This window comes from Gymnoscopelus microlampas, assembly GCF_963454915.1.
Source record: "Gymnoscopelus microlampas genome assembly, chromosome: 10".
Lineage (NCBI taxonomy): Eukaryota > Metazoa > Chordata > Actinopteri > Myctophiformes > Myctophidae > Gymnoscopelus > Gymnoscopelus microlampas.
Window position 1 is genome coordinate 28,200,683 of NC_139947.1, and position 20,544 is coordinate 28,221,226.

The 20,544-nt window shown below is 43.2% G+C and overlaps 2 protein-coding genes across 2 annotated transcripts in view; both read left to right on the top strand.

Annotated features, from left to right (window-relative positions):
- Positions 1 to 1,160: 1,160 nt before the first annotated feature.
- LOC311053868 (potassium voltage-gated channel subfamily A member 2-like) lies at positions 1,161 to 10,018 on the top strand. Its single transcript, XM_084069610.1, has 3 exons — positions 1,161 to 1,466; positions 2,543 to 2,871; positions 6,023 to 10,018. The coding sequence occupies exon 3, from the start codon at positions 6,140 to 6,142 to the stop codon at positions 7,631 to 7,633; it is 1,494 nt and encodes a 497-aa protein (XP_083925736.1). The 5' UTR covers positions 1,161 to 1,466; positions 2,543 to 2,871; positions 6,023 to 6,139; the 3' UTR covers positions 7,634 to 10,018.
- Positions 10,019 to 17,075: 7,057 nt separating this feature from the next.
- LOC311053260 (potassium voltage-gated channel subfamily A member 2-like) overlaps positions 17,076 to 20,544 on the top strand; it is a gene marked incomplete at both ends in the record, with an annotated part of 28,420 nt that continues 24,951 nt past the window's right edge. The window contains one exon of the mRNA XM_084068721.1: positions 17,076 to 18,449. Within this exon, the coding sequence (XP_083924847.1) occupies positions 17,076 to 18,449 (1,374 nt within the window). The remainder of the gene's footprint in view (positions 18,450 to 20,544) is intronic.

Sequence of the window (20,544 nt, forward strand, 5' to 3'; positions counted from 1 at the left end):
CAAAGTGGGATCCAGGAACCCTTAGGGTTCTTTAAGGGGATACCAAATGGACCCTTAGGTCTTGTAACTCTTGAGATACGGGTCCATTTGGTTTTTATTTCTACACTGAGTTATGGGGAGTGATACAAGATATAGGTGGGCACTGGGCACAAGGGACATCTGGGCACCTCAATGTAAAATTGGCTATTTTGTCCAAAATGTTAAAAAAAAAAATATTAGAAAAATGGTCTTAAGTAATGTAAAGTATACATGATGTGAACATGCATGGTACATCATTATCAGACTTCATGTTATACTTCAACTTCTTGTTTATGCCCCAAAATGACTAGATATAGCTACAGGTTTGCAGCAATTGTAGAAATATTAGACCTTAATGGTCGAATGTTTAAGCATGTTCTAATCATGTATACGTTACTTAAGACAGTGGTTCTCAACCAGTGGTCCACTATGAGCTTGTAGATCTGCTATTTTTGAAAAATCTTCAAAATGTGTAGCTCAAATCTTTGCTTCTGGGGGTCCCTGGCACAAAACATTTTCAGATGGGGGTCCGCGGCCAAAATATATATCAATTTAGGGGTCCTTGGCATGAAAAGGGTTGAAAACCACTGACTTAAGACCATTTTCCAAATATTAAACGTTTTAATATTTTTTTGAAAAAATAGTAAATTTAACACAGAGTAAAGAACCCACTCCTCCTTGGTGCCCAGCTATCCTGTAAACCAGTGGTTCTCAACCAGTGGTCCGGGGACCACCAATGGTCCTTGAGGGGGTTCCAGGGGGTCCCCAGCCTAATTAATAGTTAGGAACCAAATGGACCCTTATGTGTCTGTAACTCTGTTCCATTTGTACACTCTCAGAGTTACATGAACACTAATGATGATGATAAAGTGTAGATTAAGACCCCCAAGAAATCAAAATGGTTGAGTCCCTGGCATATCTTTTCAAATGGGGGTCCGTGGGCTAATATGTGTCAATTTGGGGGTCCTTGACACGAAAAAGGTTGAAAACCACTGCTGTAAACGCCGTTCCCAGCGTGTTGTGGCCTGGCTGGGAAAGCTGCGTTCCCTTTAACGGTTTCACTGAAGCTCCATGTCTCAGATAGGAGTGGCTGAGAAGAGGAGCGCACGACGCGCACGGCACAGACACACACAGAACACGGGGCTCTTTGTATGCGATGCAATGTCCAACTGCAGCCCCGTCACACAACCCGACCAACTGAACAGTACAGTGAATCATCATGAGAGACATGGAGAGACGTGGCCCGCAAACAGGTGGTCGTGACGAGATGAGACAACCGTTCCAACGGTCGGTGGAAGGAAAGGGAGGAGGACACAAATAAAGGAGTTTCCTTCCAAATCCCGTCCGTCGCCGCGGTGGCGATCTGTTTTAAAAAGCCTGTTTTTTTTGTGAGGAGACACAGTGGATCGACCCCCTACATGCGTCTCTACAACACACTGTGGAACAGGGTGAATGTCTTGTCCTTTAATCTGCGATCGTACTGTTAGTATGGACAACAGGAAATGTGCTATAGTGCATGGATGGATTCCATTATTGTTTGTTCCGAAGACGCTTTGCGATGTCTTGAGCATGTCTGTCTGTCTGGAGCATGCCTGTCTATCCGTTGCTGTCTGTCTGCGCACCTGCTACTGTGTCCAAACTACACGCACGCACTCACTCACTGCGCGCTTTGCCCTGGCAACAAACTGCTACATCATAACGATGTATGGCTGATCTATCGCTTTGCCCCATTGCAACAATTAACCGCTACATTATGACCGCTGATCACAGGCAACACACGGCAACATTGTTACCGATTTAAGGCTGATCACACATTCACATCACGCCCATGCATGAACTTGGCTGTTTTGTCTCAAACGGAAAATATCAATTAATGAAAATAGCAGAACTACAAGCTCACAGATGTAACGTGCTGTGAGCTTGTAGATCTGCTATTGTCAAATAGCCAAAGTTTAAATAGGGCTGAAGTGGTAAATGTATGTTTTTTACTCAATTAATTAATCAATTAATGGAAAAAATGCCTTTTTTCACCAATTGATACTAACATAAAAAATCACAGCATTTGTCCATGGACTTGGTTGTGAAAATAAGGATCTAATTCGTGAAATTGGCTATTCCCCCTTCAGATAAAGCGGGTTTTGAAGAGAAAACAATATATATTAATTGTGTATTGAGATAAAAATTAACGCAACATCTTCCAGCGGAATAAATAAGGAGCTGTTTGGGGCTCAAACAGGTGATTTGACTCTAGTCTCTAGATGAGATGAGATCTGCGGCAGCATGGGTGCTGCTTCTAGTGAAATAAATAACATGGGTGCTGCTCCTAGTGAAATAAATAACCCACTGCTAGCAACATCTCCCCCAGACTCCCTTCTTATCAGACCCCAGGAGGACTATCTTGTTCTGTTGATGTAGGCGGTGTCAGTTTGAAGAGGGGGGCGTCATGCTTCGCTGATCCAAGCATGTTTGGTCCATTTTTAAGATTGCTATGAGACAATCATACACAGTATATTTCCCACCACAGCAGGGTCTCCCTCTGCCAGCTGCAGCCTGCACCCCCCGGGGCCCCACCACCACTACCAGAGCTGTGTGTGTCTGCAGGTCAGCCCAGAGAGGAGCTTGGTGGGAGGCATCCCCACCTCTTATCCCCTCTTCCTCTCCTTGTGCTGGGGCTGCAGCAGCCCAACCTAGGGCTGCCTTCAGGTGATACATGTTGACAACAAGAGCTGCTGATCCTTGACCGTGGAGAGGGAGCTGATCTACTGGACAATTGGGCCCAAATGCTTCTGCAGGCCTATTGACCTGAGGAGGACCTGTCAACAAAACTAGAGTGTCATCCTGCTGTGTGAACAGGTAGGCTGTTTTGGTTTGTTCACACTCACTCACACTTAACCAATTAAGACCTGAGGCCGATTCTACAAATGCCTCCTAAATCAGCAGTTCTCACACTCACAATTTTTCAAAACTTTTCAGAAATAGCAGATGTACAAGTTATTTTTGAATAGCCAATGCAAAAATCAAAAATGACACGGATGTTTTCCTGGTTTTAATGGGTTTAACATAGGCTACACGTCTTTGGATATAGCCTATACTGCCAAATCACACATCTGTTGGTTGGTAGTAAGTAACTTAATTCCTGATAGGCCTATACTGTTATATTAGGCTATAGTGCAGTCTAATATATCATAACATCAAAGTATTCATCTATATCTAATGACATGTGTGTCAATGAAGTTGGGTTGTAGGTTTGTATTGTAGCAAAATAGCAAATCCTTGAAATTGGGTTATCCCGTAGGTTTGTGTAGTAATTATCAATTCCATTTTCAATTCAATTCAAACAAGCTTTATTGGCATGAGAAAACATGCGTTTACATTGCATCAAAATATAATGAATCAATGAAGATGGGTAGTAGGCCTATCCTGTAGTAGGCTGTATTGTCAGTGCCAGACCATTAAATCACAACAACAGTGGTGCACTTTCAAGCCAATTTGTCTGCATGTTAATATTTCATCCAGAGCTGTTTAATAATGCATCTCGCAGCTGTCCTTGGCTTACACCTGTTTTACCAGGACACAGTGTGGCAAAATCTAATCTATATAGTTCAAGGATCATTTATTGAGAAAGTCTCCCCAGCTAATAATGTAGACTATGTTGTGCTGTAATGGGCATGGGGCATTTTATAGTCATGGAGACAAGAAAATCCATCTCATAGTCTATATGAGGCACTCAGCATTTAATCAGATTTGTTGGTTGTAATTGCACACTATGAGAACTGATATAGTATTACTGGGAAGCATATTGATCCTACAATGCGGTCACATGAGAGAGAACTCATAACCTAATACACACAGACGCAATGGAGCCAATGCTCTCAAATGGTTATCTCCCCCCCCCCCCCGCCCCGCCCCCAACACTCTCCACTCTCCCTCAGTGTTATTATTTTCAACCGCGATGCTCTTGCTCACTTTCAATATCCGAGTTTCTTTATGATTGCTTTTATTGATAACTTTTAACGGGCCAATTTACTTTAATTGACAATATTAATCATTAACCACTTAAACTCCATACTTAGTTGACTGGAATGCCCCAGGGCTCTATAATAATAGGCTCGCTGCGCCTTTCCCCCCCCCCTGCCCTCTCTACACTAAATAGCTTAGCTGTAAATAGCCGATCTACAAGTTCACAACACGTTGTGTTGCAAATGCGTTGTGAGCTTTCAGATCAGACATTTCCGCCCTGAAAATAGTGATGCTCTGGTTTCAAGTGGTTAACCTGTCAACTACTGACTGGAAATGATCAGTGATGGAAGAAGTACTCACAATTTTTACTTGAAGTAAAAGTATCAATACGCTATTGTAGGAATTGTTACAAGTACAAGTTTGGTATTAAAAATCTACTTGAGTAAAAGTACAAAAGTATTGGCATCAAAATGTACTAACTACCAAAAGTAAAAGCACTCCATTATGCAGAAGGTCCCATTTCACAAGTTTTCAAACGTATAAAATGTATACAAATGCTTTGAAGATAGCAGATCTACAAGCTCACAACGCGTCACAAAGCGACGTGTTGTGAACTTGTAGATCGGCTATTTTCAAAGTATATAGGTCTGTAGATTGTCTGTAGAATTATTATTACAAACCCTCTTCAAAGAAAATACCTCAAAATTATACTAAAGTACAGTACTTGAGCAAATGTGCTTACTTTCCACCACTGGAAATGATTCAAGAGTAACAAGCAATACATGAAATAAGACGTATTCACTTGTAGAATAGATTCTACTTGCTACTTTGTCTGTTTCAATGGAAAAATATATATCATGTTACATGTTCATTTATTATATCAGTGAACGAACAGCCTAGAACTGAATGGAGTTTGGAGGGTGGTGGTGGTAATATACGTATTGCCCTACTACTACACTAGAGGGTCCCTGAATTCTAATGACACACAGACACACACACAGATTCCACAGTTTTCTGTGGAATCCAATAATTTTATCAGTTTACAGTGAAAGTCATGATTCAATTAGCCTAGTCTGGCATAGCCAGACGATCAGAGATATTGAATAATGCATCAGGAGAAATCTAAATCCATTGGGCCACCCAACTGCTTTGATACTGTCCCAATCAGTGTCGCCAGATTTTGTGAGAGAAATAAGCAACCAGGTCTATGAAAACAAGCCCAAAAGAAGCAACCAGGCCATTATGAGCACTTCAAACCTATATACGTTGGCTATTCGAAAATAGCCGACGTGTCGCGTTGTGAGCTTGTAGATCTGCTCTTTTCAAAAAGATCTTGAAAGATCAATGAATGCACTAGAACTCCAGTTCTAGTGCATTCATTGAGTTTAGATATCACTTCACCAGACATATCAGTATAGGCGGAGGTATCTCTGATCGTCTGGCTATGCAAGACTACAATCATCCAATCAGTGAGAGTTGTTTGATTGGCCTTGTTGCCTTGTTGATGCTATCAGCCGCACTGAAAACACACACACACACACACACACACACACACACACACACACACACACACACACACACACACACACACACACACACACACACACACACACACACACACACACACACGCGCGCACACTGAGTACACACGTACACTCACATGCACTCCAACACACATGTACTCTACAGCTTTGAAATTGTTCAAGGTTGTACTTTATTTTTACATCTTGTGTACAGGTACATGAGAGTAAAACAACAGTAATAGCCACACAGGTGTTTGTGTGGTTAAACCTCGCCGTTTAACCACATGAATCTTAGCCTCCATATATGGGGGCGAATATTTGGCCAAAATAGATATACATGCTCAGCCGTCATGATGTGTCACAACACGTTGTTCTGACACCCTATTGATCTGTGCATATTTTCCTACTTGTGTATGAAAGGAAGCCTTACACATTTTAACGTTTGCAAGGCTTTTCAGTGCAAGGGTATTAGAATGCAAAGATACGCATTAACATCTCTGTTCTCTGTCTCTTTGTTATAGCTCATCAGAGGCAGTTCTGTCTGTACGGCAGACAGTAACTGTGTGAAGGCCTTATCTCCTGGTGCCCAGGGGTGGCACCACCCTGTCTGAAAGCTGCAGGTTCCATCGCCCTACACTATGACGGTCGCCACGGGCGACCCTGTGGATGAGGCAGCAGCGCATCCGGGCCAGCCTCACGACCAGTACGATCCAGAACCGGACCACGAGTGCTGCGAGCGGGTGGTCATCAACATCTCTGGCTTACGCTTCGAGACCCAGCTCAAGACCCTCTCCCAGTTCCCGGAGACCCTGCTGGGGGACCCCAAGAAGAGGATGAGGTACTTTGATCCTCTCAGGAACGAGTACTTTTTCGACCGGAACCGGCCAAGTTTTGATGCTATTCTGTATTACTACCAGTCGGGAGGGAGGTTACGCCGGCCAGTTAACGTGACCTTAGACATATTCTCTGAGGAGATCCGGTTTTATGAGCTGGGCGACGAGGCTATCGAGATCTTCAGAGAGGACGAGGGCTTCATAAAGGAGGAAGAGCGGCCACTGCCAGAGAATGAGTTCCAGAGACAGGTGTGGCTTCTCTTTGAATACCCAGAGAGCTCGGGTCCTGCTCGTATCATCGCCATCATCTCTGTTATGGTGATACTCATCTCTATCGTCAGCTTCTGCCTGGAGACACTGCCTGTCTTCCGAAACGACGAGGACACCGTGAGCCAAGTAATCACAGTCGGCAACTATACCATCACCACCTACCACTCCACCTATTTCACTGATCCATTCTTCATCTTGGAGACCCTCTGCATCATCTGGTTCTCGTTTGAGTTCCTTGTCCGGTTCTTTGCCTGTCCCAGCAAAGCCGGGTTTTTCGGCAACATCATGAACATCATTGATATCGTTGCCATCATACCCTACTTCATCACGCTGGGCACTGAGCTGGCGGAGAGACCAGAGGATGGCCAGGGGGGCCAGCAGGCCATGTCACTGGCTATCCTCCGTGTCATCCGTCTGGTCCGGGTGTTCCGTATCTTCAAGCTCTCGCGTCACTCCAAGGGTCTCCAGATCCTGGGACAAACTCTGAAGGCCAGCATGCGCGAGCTGGGCCTGCTCATCTTTTTCCTCTTCATCGGAGTCATCCTCTTCTCCAGCGCTGTCTATTTCGCAGAAGCAGATGAATCAGATTCCCAGTTCAGCAGCATCCCAGAGGCCTTTTGGTGGGCTGTCGTCACCATGACTACTGTGGGCTATGGTGATATGGTCCCCACCACCATCGGGGGAAAGATAGTGGGCTCTCTTTGTGCCATCGCTGGCGTGCTGACCATTGCCCTCCCCGTGCCTGTCATCGTCTCCAACTTCAACTACTTCTACCACAGGGAGACGGAGGGCGAGGAGCAGGCACAGTACCTGAACATCCCCAGCAAGGCCGAGTCAGCCGAGGATCTGAAGAAAAACGGCAGGAGTAATGGCAGCGGATCCACTCTCAGTAAATCTGACTACATGGAGATCCAGGAAGCGGAGAACCGCAGCACCGAGGATTTCCCCCCAGAGCGGATGAAGACGGGCAATTGCACCCAGACCAATACCAACTACGTTAACATCACTAAGATGCGTACAGATGTATAACCCGAGCAGGATGGTGATCTTGAGATGGACTGTAAATGGGAGGGGGTAAAGGGGTTACTCCCTCTGCTGTACTGGACATTACAGTAAGTGCCCCTGTATGGGAATCCAGAGCAGATTAGTAAGGCTGATTGAGAGGTGGTGGGATCAGTAGTGAGGTCCTCATAATCTCCTGCTCCCTATGGACTGGCTAACTGTTATCGTAGAACTGCCATCCCACTTTATTAGGGTCATTTTCCGTGTCTGCATGGAGTCAAGTCTTGTGTGACTGTTCTGTAGTCGTCCTGCTCGCAAAACAATAGCCAAATAGTAGCCTAACCAGTAATAATGAATATTAACAACATATAGGGACCACCAATTGCTAACTTTATGCTCAAACTGCCGTTCATGCAAGTAAGAACAATTTACGATCCGTTTAGATTCACGTTCACTATAATATTGATGAAAACACACAACTATAATTTTATCAGCATTCAGGAACTGCTGAATCAGCTCCAACTGCCAAGAAGCTGACTCAGTGGAAATGGAGCAGCACCACAGAGTTTGCAGCCGTCCCCTGTCAGGAGGAAGGTCAAACGAAGGATGCAAGGGGAGTTTGCCCTTTATGGCCATATGGTTGTCCGCTGCTGTCTTTGTCAAAGTAAAGTGCATAAGGACGTGGTGTGTGTGTGTGTGTGTGTGCGCTAGCATTCCTCCCAGTGACTTTGCCCTCCACTGGATGTCGCCCCGGACAAGCACCAGTGGTCTCTCCTGGGGCCAAACATTATAGATGACTCTGCTGTAATCCCAGTTTCCTTCAGCACATCTCGTCTTTCTCCTGCCATTTTTCTTCAGTGAAGTGAAGGATTTATGTACTCACTAGCCAAGTCTCTGCCTTTCTTGTGCTCAGTCCATCTAAGGCTAGACGGGGCAAGGCCTCTCCAAGCAGAGTGAATGTCTTTATTGACGTGTGCACATTTTATCTGTTTTTTTATTTTTTTATTTTACTCCTTCGGTAATAATAGTATAAGTGTGTTTCTCTGATTTTGTGAAGCTTACACCTGAATGGGATAATGGGGGAGAACTGCCGTAGTGTACCTCCAGCATCTTAAGTATTCCCTCAAGTGTCTCTATAGCCCTTGTCCAGGTCCAGTCTGCCATAATATGGTTCCATTCTGTACCACTGCCCAGCAAGCACTGTCTTCTTCTCTACTTCATAGCATTCCATGTCTGTAGTAATAGACTGATGTATTGTATCTCTCAGTCAAGCTGAAGGCCTGAAAAGTAGCACAATGGGGCAAGCGTGTAGTTTGTCCTTTTTGTTAGTAGCTTGTTTCAAAGGGTTGTGAAGCTAATTTGTCTGATGTAGAGCAATTGATTAAAGTATTAACCCGGAAATTGCAGAACTCTTTGCCAATTCCATTTAGCAAAAGGACCAGAACTATACTGCATAATCTTGGACTAACTGAAATTAATTTCTGAGACCTTTCAGGTTATCATACCAGCAATGTCGCCTGATATTATCCAATCTAATTTGTTAATTGACAAAAAGGTAAACATTTCTAGCTTAGCTACTGCAAACGCTTGCTTATGGCACCCACTAACTTACTATTAGCAATACTGTCAAAGTTGATCTTAAGAGAATTCAATTTGTTAATCTAATGTTGCGTGCTTAATTATCAGTTCACCAAAGACTTATTTACTGCCACCTGAGTTTTGTTTGTTTGATTGCTAAAGAGATTAATTTTGCGGGGTATACTGTAGTTATTTTATACCCATCCCTTTTTTGAAGATTAATTCCTTTGGTCCATTTTGTCCACGATGTAATTCTAGACAAGATGTGTAGCTATGCTATCTTTAAAAAAGAAAATCAGAATGGATGCTATTATGCTATAGTGCTGCATGTCCTATGAAGTATTCACTAGCATGCCTATGGTACGAATTATACTTAAAAAGCTAATCTACACAAAAAAGCCCTATTATCTCTTTATTTTTCATTGTGAGATATGTCAGTTATGTGCAATATATGAAATACATAATGTCTATTGTTTAGGAGGCTGTATGACATTGTATACAGAACATATTCTATTAACTTTGCTCTTAAAACTACTCTTGAGTCAAAGGCCATGTAGTGTCTGCCCTGAGAGGTTTGAAAAAAGTAACGATTACTTCTTCTGTAACGTGGAGCCCGATTTATACTTTGTCGTATGCCGAAAATAGCCACTCTACAAGCTCACAATGCGTCGTGGTGAGCTTCTGTTAGTTTCACCGCACGACTCTGCAGGTGACTCTATTCTATTCTTTCACTAGAGTGAAAGGAGGTGTGAGATGAGAGGTATAAGGGTATAGTTGCCGTCAGGCAGAGACCTTGTATTTCCATATTTCAACTTTTTATGTTATTGTCATAAATTAACCCATTAACATCTGAGGTAAATTCCACAAATGTCTTCTAAAAACAGTTTTCTGAAAAACTATGCTATCAGTTTTCATCGTATTTGGCCACGGACTCCATCTCAAAATATTGCATAAAAAAATATTTTTTAATGGGTTAATGTCATACATCATACAAGAGTGTCTCACAAAAGTAGTGAAAATAGATCTACAAGCTCACACCGTGTCGTGATGTGACGCGTTCACCGTTGTGAGCTTGTAGATCGGCTATTTTCACAATTTTAAAATGTTTTTAAAATAATTTTAAAAAGGGATGGTTTTGGACATACAAGGTTTCCACCCGACAGCAACGATATACAATTGTGAGGTTTGTGGAGCGTGAATGAGGGAGGAGCAAGGAAACGTGTGAAAAGTCCTACAAGCCCTAAGATCCTTTTAATTTTCAACATAAAAAGTGCCGCTGCCAGTGTTCACGCAAAGTTTCACTCAAGTTTATTTATTTGTATTGCACATTTCATTCAACAACAAGGCAATTCAAAGTGGTTTACACAAGACAATAAGAGCATTATGACAACGTCCAAAAGAAAGCCATCATTAAAAGTACACTTGAATACAAAATAGTTAGAGTTAAAAGAACACAATAAGAATAAGCTTGAATAAAACAGATCAAAATATCAGGATAAAGTTACAGTGCAGCACAAGTAGTGAATCAAAAAACATCAGTAAAAGGCAATGGCAAACAGAAGTCTTCAGCTTTGATTTAAAAGAACAGAGCTGTAGCAGACCTGCATTTTTCTGCGAGTTTGTTCCAGGTATCAAGGTTCAAACTTCAACCGTATTGTCCCCAAGGGGAACTCTTGTCTTGGGCACAGTACAACATTCCGTTGCTTCACATAATGTGGTGCATAAAAACCTAACGCTATAGCTGCTTCTCCATGTTTACTTTTGTCTCTGGGGACAGAAAACAGACCGGTCCCAGATGACCTGAGATGTCTGGATGGTTCATAACGTAGCAGGAGACAAATCCACCAAGCCAATAAAAAAATAAAAAAAATCTCCCAATTTAGTCATTATGGCCAATTCCTCCTCCCCACATGGCTGTTTTGCCGCTGCTGTTGTACCCTACTGCAGTGGTTCTCAAACGTTAATGTCAAGGACCCCCAAAATGATGTATATTTGCTATTTTTGAATAGCCAAAGTATAAAATATGGTGTATATGTACTGCGGCGGATTTGAACCCCTAGACCCCCCCACGGTGGTGGGCAGGTGTTTAACCCCTGCGGCACCCAATTTATCTCACGTATATACAGAGATAAATTGACATTCTACATTTTGTTTACGTAGCCCCCAGTCACTTAACCCCGTCACTGTGCCTCGTACGGCAGTTGTACTGGAAGCATCAGAACCGATATCTGCTCCTTTCCGCCTGCCCTGTGGTTGAAGAGGGATCCTAACAGTTGGTCAGTCAGGCTCTTTGCTCAGTCAAGTGTGTAATAATACTCCAAAGGCTGTCTGAGTGCACCCATCTCTGAGATGTTGGTCTGTAGTGTTTTTTTGTGAGAGAGAGAGAGAGAGAGAGAGAGAGAGAGAGAGAGAGAGGGAGAGGGAGGGAGAGGGCGCGCGAGAGAGAACTTTTAGATGCCCGCAGGCTGAGGAGAGAGAGAGAGAGAGAGAGAGAACTTTTAGATGCCCGCAGGCTGAGGATGTATCTCTTAATAACCGCTTGCCAGCAGTTGTCGAAAATACTGATCTTTTCCTCCAGGTTGGATGCAGCCCCATGGTGCTCTGTACATTCTTTCCCAGACTTGTCAATGACTGTGTGTGTGAGTTTTCTGCTGCAGGTAACATAAGCCGAGCTGGTATCCAAACACCCAAATTGTTTCAGGGGAAAAGAATGTCTTGCTAGGCGGCCCTGATTAGACGTGAGGTCTTGGTCTGTCTGGCTTGCATGAAGACACCACAGCAAACAAGTCAAGAGACCATTCCAAATCAATCACAGAGATAAGCCACACTGTCAGCCAAGTACAGTTTAGTCATCGTTCTTGCAAGTTGTGGCGGGGGTTGGGGTGGGTAGATAAAGAACATTATGATAAAAACTGCCAACAACCATCTTGCACTTTTCACTTTTCCTTTTCATCATGTCTGTCTGACTGTGCCAGCTTTTGTGTACTGGTACAGTGTGCCCATGTGACTGTTGAGGCCGGAAAACTTCTTCTGGAATGGCCTAGCTCTTTTCCGATGGATTACCAAGCACATTACTCTGCTGTCCAGGCAAAAACGAACAATTTGGAGATATATAAGACAGAAGCCAACAACAACACCACATCGTTTCAGGTTCATCTGAACTAATTACCCATGGAAAACATATGCTGTGCTGTGCTGTGCTGTGCTGTACTTAACAACAATGGACACTGGAAGCTTGCAAGCACACGCGCGCGCACGCGTACACACACACACACACACACACACGCACGCACGCACGCACGCACGCACGCGCGCACGCGCGCGCACACACACACACCCACACCTCTGTACCCCATTCAGTCATTGCTCACAAACAGGATATGGGGAGCTTAAAATATCACTCCTTCATAAATAATTCATGATCTGACAGAACCATGTTCTACAATGTCTCCATTTCTCTTCCTCTGTATTAGGCTTATTCCTTTTCTCCTCTGGTGTATATTTAGTACTGTTGTAGACTACCTGCCTCTTTTAATCTTGTTTTGTTTTGTTTTTTGTTTCTATTTCTTTCATTTGTGATTATCCCTCCGGTTAGGTCTATTTTCTGTCTTAACATCTTAGTCTATTTCTCGCTTTGCATATTTTTTTCTACACAAAGGAATGTGCACACGGGTACGGAATACATGACACACACACACACACACACACACACACACACACACACACACACACACACACACACACACACACACACAAACGTGACATGGACATTGTTGTCACTGGATGATGTCATACAGTCACAGTACAGGTGCTTTCTGGTTCGAGGTGTTTATTGTAATATACTGTACACATACAATACAGGTTGTAGCAGCATTATATGCCATATATAGGTCAGCTCTAAATACCACAGTGAATGGACTTTAACACATGGGGGGGGGGGGGGGGACACATAGCCATGTAAACGATGTATCTTACATGTACAGCTGCTCAATGATGTCTTAATTGCCTAAAGCTTCAGCTTAAAAACAACAAAAAAAACAAGAATGAGCTTCAGCCATGTAAAATCTCCTGCGTATCTCCAAAGGAAAGTATTCATTAATTTCTTGAGAACTCTGCCTGTCTATGTTGTCTTTGCAGATATACAGTACAACTAAGCCGCTACATTTTCTGTTATTGTTTTCCTTACTGATTGTCAGGAAGTACCAACCCCCACTCCCCGTCATTATTCTCTCTGGTTGCAAGTGTGTGTTTGTGGTAGACCAGTGGTTCTCAAACGGTGTGCTGAGACACACTGATGTAGGCCTACTTTGCGCACACTTCATTGTCATTTCCCAATACAGAGGCAAATTGTATACCTTGAAGAAATATATATTTTAACCGCTTTCAACCCGGTGTCCCCGTTTTTGGCTTGACAATATTTGCAAAAACAAATCTAAGTTCAGGTTTTCTATTTTATTTAAAATGTTTACCCCCCCCCAAATGTATAGCTCACAATGTGTTGCATTGTGACATGTGAGCTTTCGCCACAAATAGGTATGCCTTGAGACCCGGCCAATTGGTGTGCCTTTGGGCACACAATTTGAAAACCACTGTTCTAGCCTATATCAGATGTCTGTACACAGAGCCACTGTCTTTTCTACAGATGTAACAACAACAAATCAAGAAGCAAAACTCTCCATTGTTGCACACAGAGGAACTCTGGAACCGAATGCTTGTCATGCACTTTAGAAAGAAAGGACTTTGTGGAGGATTTAAAGAGAGAATGGAGCGAGGCTGTGTGGACATTATACATACTTACATTCATCGTTTCAAAAATGATTATAACCGTTACAAAAGTACTATGAGTAACGATGGTGTTGATGATGATAACAATACTAATGTCATTATGATAACCTCAAACCACTGTTGTATGCCTCTTTCTAATGCCATGTAAAATCCCTCCTGGTTACATTGTATATTTTCTATAAAAGGCTTCTTAACTCAAAGTTCATAGTGGTCCCATAAGTCAGGAACAGGCGGAAACTCTGTGTGGAATAGAGTTGTTTTATACATGATCCATATCAGTGTGTAGTGTACAGTAAACACAATGTGTTAACTGTTAAAATAACACATGTCCAGTATCTACTATTCAACAATAATGAATTGTTATGTTTCACAACGAGTGAAACGAGGCTCGTATATAGGACAGATGACAGAAGGGGTTCTCTTTATTTCAAAATACAAGCCATTATTATGCAGTGGTTGGAAAAAGGTGGAAAGGTGGAAAATGTAATTTACAAGCAAAAGTCTGGAATTCAAAATTGACTTGAGCAAAAGTACAAAAGTATTGGTATCAAAATGTACTTAAAGTACCAAAAGTAGAAAGTACTCATTATGCAGAATGTTTTCAAATGTATGAAATGTATAAAAAAAAAATGAAATAGCAGATCACGACACATTTTGAGCTTGTAGATCGACTATTTTCAAATGGCCGAAATGTATATAAATGGTAAAAGTACAATAGTTGCCTAATGGAGTAAAAGTAAACGCACTGGAAATACTCCAGTAAAGTAAAAAATACCTCAAAATTGTACTTAAGTACAGTACTGCCATAATAGTCTAAGCTTGGAACAGTGGAACTAAGTTCCTATTTAGTGGTTTCACGATGAAAATATATCATTTAAAGAAAACATACCATGAAATTTGTTTAGCAGTGTTATATTAGCATTAAGTGCTTTGCCAATTGTTTGGGGCTATGCACAGCAGCCATATTGGAAAGAAATTGGGCCTCTTCTCCTTCACAGGTGTTCCCAATGATACTAATGAAGGCTCTGTTCCATTCTGATCAAACAGAGTCAGGGTGCTGATATTGTGCATGTTGGCTCACTGGAGACACTGCAACTGTGGTTCTTAAAGTGTGATTCAGGGACCCTCATGGTTCCTTAAGGGGGGTTTCCAAATGCCACCTTACAGGTGTGTAACTCTGAGAGTGTGCAAATGGAACCAAATGGACCCATAAGGGTCCATTTGGTTTCATTTGTACACTCTTGAGTTATGGGGGTCCTTGATATTAAAATGTTTGAGAACCACCGTGCTACGCTAAATGGAACAGAGCCTTCATTAGAATCACACCTGTGAAGGAAGTAAGGAATAGGCCCAATTTCTTTCCAATATGGCTGCTGTGCATAGAGCCTACAGTATACCCTCGCGGCCCGGGCCCACAGTTTGAGAACCAGGGCCATTAAAGTGATGAAAACACCATGAGGGAAGATATAGATAGGCCTTTCTGCTGCCTGTCGGTGGTTCTCATGTCCATTAACGAGAGGGACAGTACGGCATGTCTGACGAGAGCATCAGCCCGTCCCCTCTTACTTCCATGATACCGTGTCCTAAGTGAATCATATGCTTTCAATGCAGTTTACTCAGAAAGCAAAGTGGTTTATTTATACACACAGGGGAGGGGCAGGCTAAGGTCGACGACCACAAGGGGAGAAGTAGGAGAGAAAGTACAGTGAGCCTCCATGTTTATAAGACAGAGTTGGGACAAGGAAAAACAATATTCCCCGAATCCCCACTGCATGGTGTCTGACTCACTCTGCCTTTCACATTCTCTTTTAAATCAGTGGTTCTCAGACATTTTCATGTTTGAAATTGATTATGTATGTGGCCGCGTGTCCCTATTTGAAATATTTTTTGCCTTAAGAGAGGAATTCTGTTGTTGATCTTTTTTTTCTCAAAAAGATTAAAAATCTTTCAAGATTGTCCTCAGAGGTGGAGGAACGCTCCACCTCTGTGGGCTTTAACCCATTAAAACCGAGAAAGAATCTGTGTCATTTTAGATTTTATCCACTTTAACCATTATTTTATACTATTTTATACTATTTTTAGCTCCTAGCGCGTCACTTTGTGCCGTGCTACGAGCTTGTGAATCTGCTATTTTTGAAAAATCGTGATTTTCTTTTGCAAATCGTTGAATTTATAGGGCCCTTTTTTGTGTGTCTTAAGTACCAGGTTTGGACACTCAAAACAGCCAAACAGCATTGGCCCACGCCTCCAGGTCTTAAGTTAAGTAACAAGACCTGGTAGCTACTTAGGACACAGGTTGTACTTTATTGTTCTTGTGTACAGGTACATGAGAGTAAAACATATTTTAGTTTGGCTTCCTTCAGACAATGCAACAGCATAGATAATAACAACAGTAATAATGATAAAACCGTAAAAAGATTTAAAAAAGAAAGACAGAGTGCAAAAATAGCACCAAAAAAAGAGAGAACATCAGCGTACATGTGCATATAATCTTGGTATAGTATATACTGTATACACCAACAGCATTTTTTCATGTTAACAACTTCACAGTATGTCGTGGTAGACAGACAACGTCATGTGGTATTGTCACTAAGATTTGTTTTGAACTGTTACCTACCCCTGTCTTCTGTCAGACACACGTCAGATGGCCTCACCGTATGACGTCACTTATGGATATATATGCCAGAGCAATGTTGGGGAGCAAAGTCTGTATCACAGTATCCAGTGGAACAATATGTTGTTTGTCTGCTTAAACCTTGCCGTTTAACCACATGAATCTTAGCCTCCCTATTCAGGGGCGAATATTTGGACAAAATAGATATAGCCGTCACATATAGCCTCAGCCGTCACAACGTGTCACAACACACTTGCTCTGAACCCTATATTGTTCTGTGCATATTTTCCTACTTGTGTATGAAAGGAAGCCTTACACGTTTTAACGTTTGCAAGGCTTTTCAGTGCAAGGGTATTAAAATGCAAAGATTTTACACACATCAGAGGCAGTTCTGTCTGTACGACGGACAGTAACTGTGTGAAGGCCTTATCTCCTGGTGCCCAGGGGTGGCACCACCCTGTCTGAAAGCTGCAGGTTCCATCGCTCTACACTATGACGGTCGCCACGGGCGACTCTGTGGATGAGGCAGCAGCGTACGATCCAGAACCGAACCGCGGGTGCTGTGAGAGGGTGGTCATCAACATCTCTGGCTTACGCTTCGAGACCCAGCTCAAGACCCTCTCCCAGTTCCCAGAGACCCTGCTGGGGGACCACAAGAAGAGGATGAGGTACTTTGATTCTCTCAGGAACGAGTACTTTTTCGACCGGAACCGGCCAAGTTTTGATGCTATTCTGTATTACTACCAGTCGGGAGGGAGGTTATACCAGCCAGTTAACGTGACCCCAGACATATTCACTGAGGAGATCCGGTTTTATGAGCTGGGCGACGAGGCTATCGAGATCTTCAGAGAGGATGAGGGCCTCATAAAGAAGACGAAAAAAGTGCGGCTACTGCCAGAGAATGAGTTCCAGAAACAGGTGTGGCTCCTCTTTGAATACTCAGACAGCTCGGGTCCTGCCCGTATCATCGCCATCCTCTCTGTTATGGTCATACTCATCTCTATCGTCAGCTTCTGTCTGGAGACACTGCCTGTCTTCCGAAAAGTAGTGAACAAAGCTTACACAGTCGGCAACAATACCATCACCACCTACACCTACACCTATTTCACTGATCCATTCTTCATCTTGGAGACCCTCTGCATCATCTGGTTCTCGTTTGAGTTCCTCGTCCGGTTCTTTGCCTGTCCCAGCAAAGCCGTGTTTTTCGCCCACATCATGAACATCATCGATATCGTGGCCATCATACCCTACTTCATCATGCTGGGCATGGAATTGGCGAAGAGACCAGAGGATGCCCAGGCGGGCCGTATCCTCCGTGCCATCCGTCTGGTCCGGGTGTTCCGTATCTTCAAGCTCTCGCGTCACTCCACGGGTCTCCAGATCCTGGGACAGACTTTCAAGGCCAGCATGCGCGAGCTGGGCTTTTTCATCTGCTTCCTCTTCACCGGAGTCATCCTCTTCTCCAGCGCCGTCTATTTCGCAGAGGCACATTTATCAGATTCCCAGTTCGGAAGCATCCCAGAGGCCTTTTGGTGGGCTGTCGTCACCATGACTACTGTGGGCTATGGAGATATGGCCCCCACCACCATCGGGGGAAAGATAGTGGGCTCTCTTTGTGCCATCGCTGGCGTGCTGACCATCGCCCTGCCCGTGCCTATCATCGTCTCCAACTTCAACTACTTCTACCACAGGGAGAAGGAGGGCGAGGAGCAGGAATGGGACCTGAACATCCCCAGCAACGACGACTCTGATCTGAAGAAAAGCGGAAGGAGTAATGGCAGCGGATCCACTCTCAGTAAATCTGACTACATGGAGATCCAGGAAGCGGAGAACCGCAGCACCGAGGACTTGACATTTTCTTGTCAAGTAAACCCAAATTGATGTCTATTTGGCCGTGTGTCTCCATTTTTTATATTTTGTGCCTTTAGAGAGGAATTCTGTTGTTACATTTTTTTCAAAATCTTTCAAGATTTTTCCAAATATTTCCGAAAATAGCTGATCTACAAGCTCACAATGTGATGCGTTGCAATTTTTTTTAACTGATTTAGATACTTTGATATTAACACATTCTGCTGGGGACCCCCCATTCCCCTCTTTAGTGCACACACATTTAAGCCTGATTTATACTCAGCTGCACATCATGTCTCGTTGCGGGAAAATAGCCAAGCTCAAACGCTCCACAGCGCGACTGCTCCACCTCTGTGGGTTTTAACCCATTAAAACCGGGAAAGAATTTGTGTCAACTTAGATTTTAACTACATTAACCATTAGCTTGTAGATTTTTTTGCAAATCTTTGAATATATATTATTTTAAAGCAAAACATTTTAACTCAAATCTTTGCTTCTGGGGGTCCCTGGAACAAAATATTTTGAGATGGGGATCCACAGCCAAATACATATAATGTTGGGGGTCCTTGACATGAAAAGGTTTGAGAACATACGTTTTTCAGAAAACTGTTTAGAAACGGATGTAGAAGACATTTAGTAGAATCGGCCTCAGGTCTTAATGGTTTAAGCACCACAGTAATGCATGTTGGGTGATCGGATTCCCCTCATAGACACATATTAGCAGCTGTATAATGTGGCACTCTCAGCTCACTGGGCTTCCGGTGTTTGGCCCAAAAGGAGGTGGGGGGATGGGGGGGGGGGGCAATGGCCCAGACAGCCTTCTCGAGACAGCTGATGGTATTGATCCACTAATTGCCGTTTGATTATCAGGCCAGTGTTCTTTTTTAAAAAGAGGGAAAAAAGGAAGGAGCTTTGCTCAATGTCCTCTCCAGATTAGAATGGAAGAAGCCAGCAGTTTATCACCAAAACATCCCAGATGTGTCGTTCTGGCCCTTCCATGGACTGTACCATGGTGCAGTATGAATACAAGAATGCTCATCGCTCACCCCCAAAACACGCTCGCCCTGGGTCAAATCCTGCGACCTCGGAACTTTCGCCACCAGGTATTCCTAAACGTAACCTCAGTAAAACTTTGCCTAAACCTAACCTTATTCCTAAACTTAACCCCAGTAAAACGGTGCCAAAACCTAACCTTATTCCTAAACTTAAAGGGTAAGACCACTTTGGTAGAGGTTTGGGTTGTGTAGTTACCTTGCCATGATCCACCTTTGGAGTTACATCATGGCAAGGTAACTACACAACCCAAACCTCTACCAAAGTGGTCTTGCCCTTTAACCCCAGTAAAACAGTGCCAAAACCTAACCTTATTCCTAAACTTAACCCCAAACGATGCCTAAATTTGGTATTCAAAAAAATAGCAATCAACAAGCGTCACAATGTGTTGCAACGAGCTTGTAGAGCTGCTGTTTTCGATGAAGATATTTGAAGTAGAGGGGAAAAAGGAGGGGCGTATAAGTATAGACCTCTGGGGGACTCTGGTCAACAAATACAGGCCTACAGTGAGGAAAATAAAGACGAACGCTAACCCTAGCCATAATTTCTATTACATCCAGTATTTTTACCCATATCTATATCATATTATGTTAGCACAGTTCCAGTTCCAGTCCCACCAACATTTCGCTGCTTGTACTTGACAATAAAAATCCTTCTTGATCTTGAGGTTAAATTGCTCACTAGCACACTACAGAATGAAAAAATATAATAATGAATCAATATTGATTGTTATTTGTGTTATCAATATTTATATTTTGCCATGGGGCCCAAGTTCACATGTATTTATGTGTCTTCTATGTGTGAACTATAATGCCCTGAGGAGCATACAGGCTACACAGCAACCCTTAACACCCAACATATTTGTCTCATTGCTGTGTGGGCTGATTTATCGCCTAATATACACAGCTAGGTTAATAGCCTGTCCACTGGCATGTTCTTTATGGGAGTATACAGCTAGGAGCAATATGAGGTTCCCTGTGTGTGTGTGTGTGTGTGTGTGTGTGTGTGTGTGTGTGTGTGCGTGCGTGCGTGCGTGCGTGCGTGCGTGCGTGCGTGCGTG

Coding starts and splice junctions, on each gene's coding strand:
- LOC311053868 (XM_084069610.1), top strand. CDS start 6,140: ATGACGGTCGCCACGGGCGACCCTGTGGATGAGGCAGCAGCGCATCCG.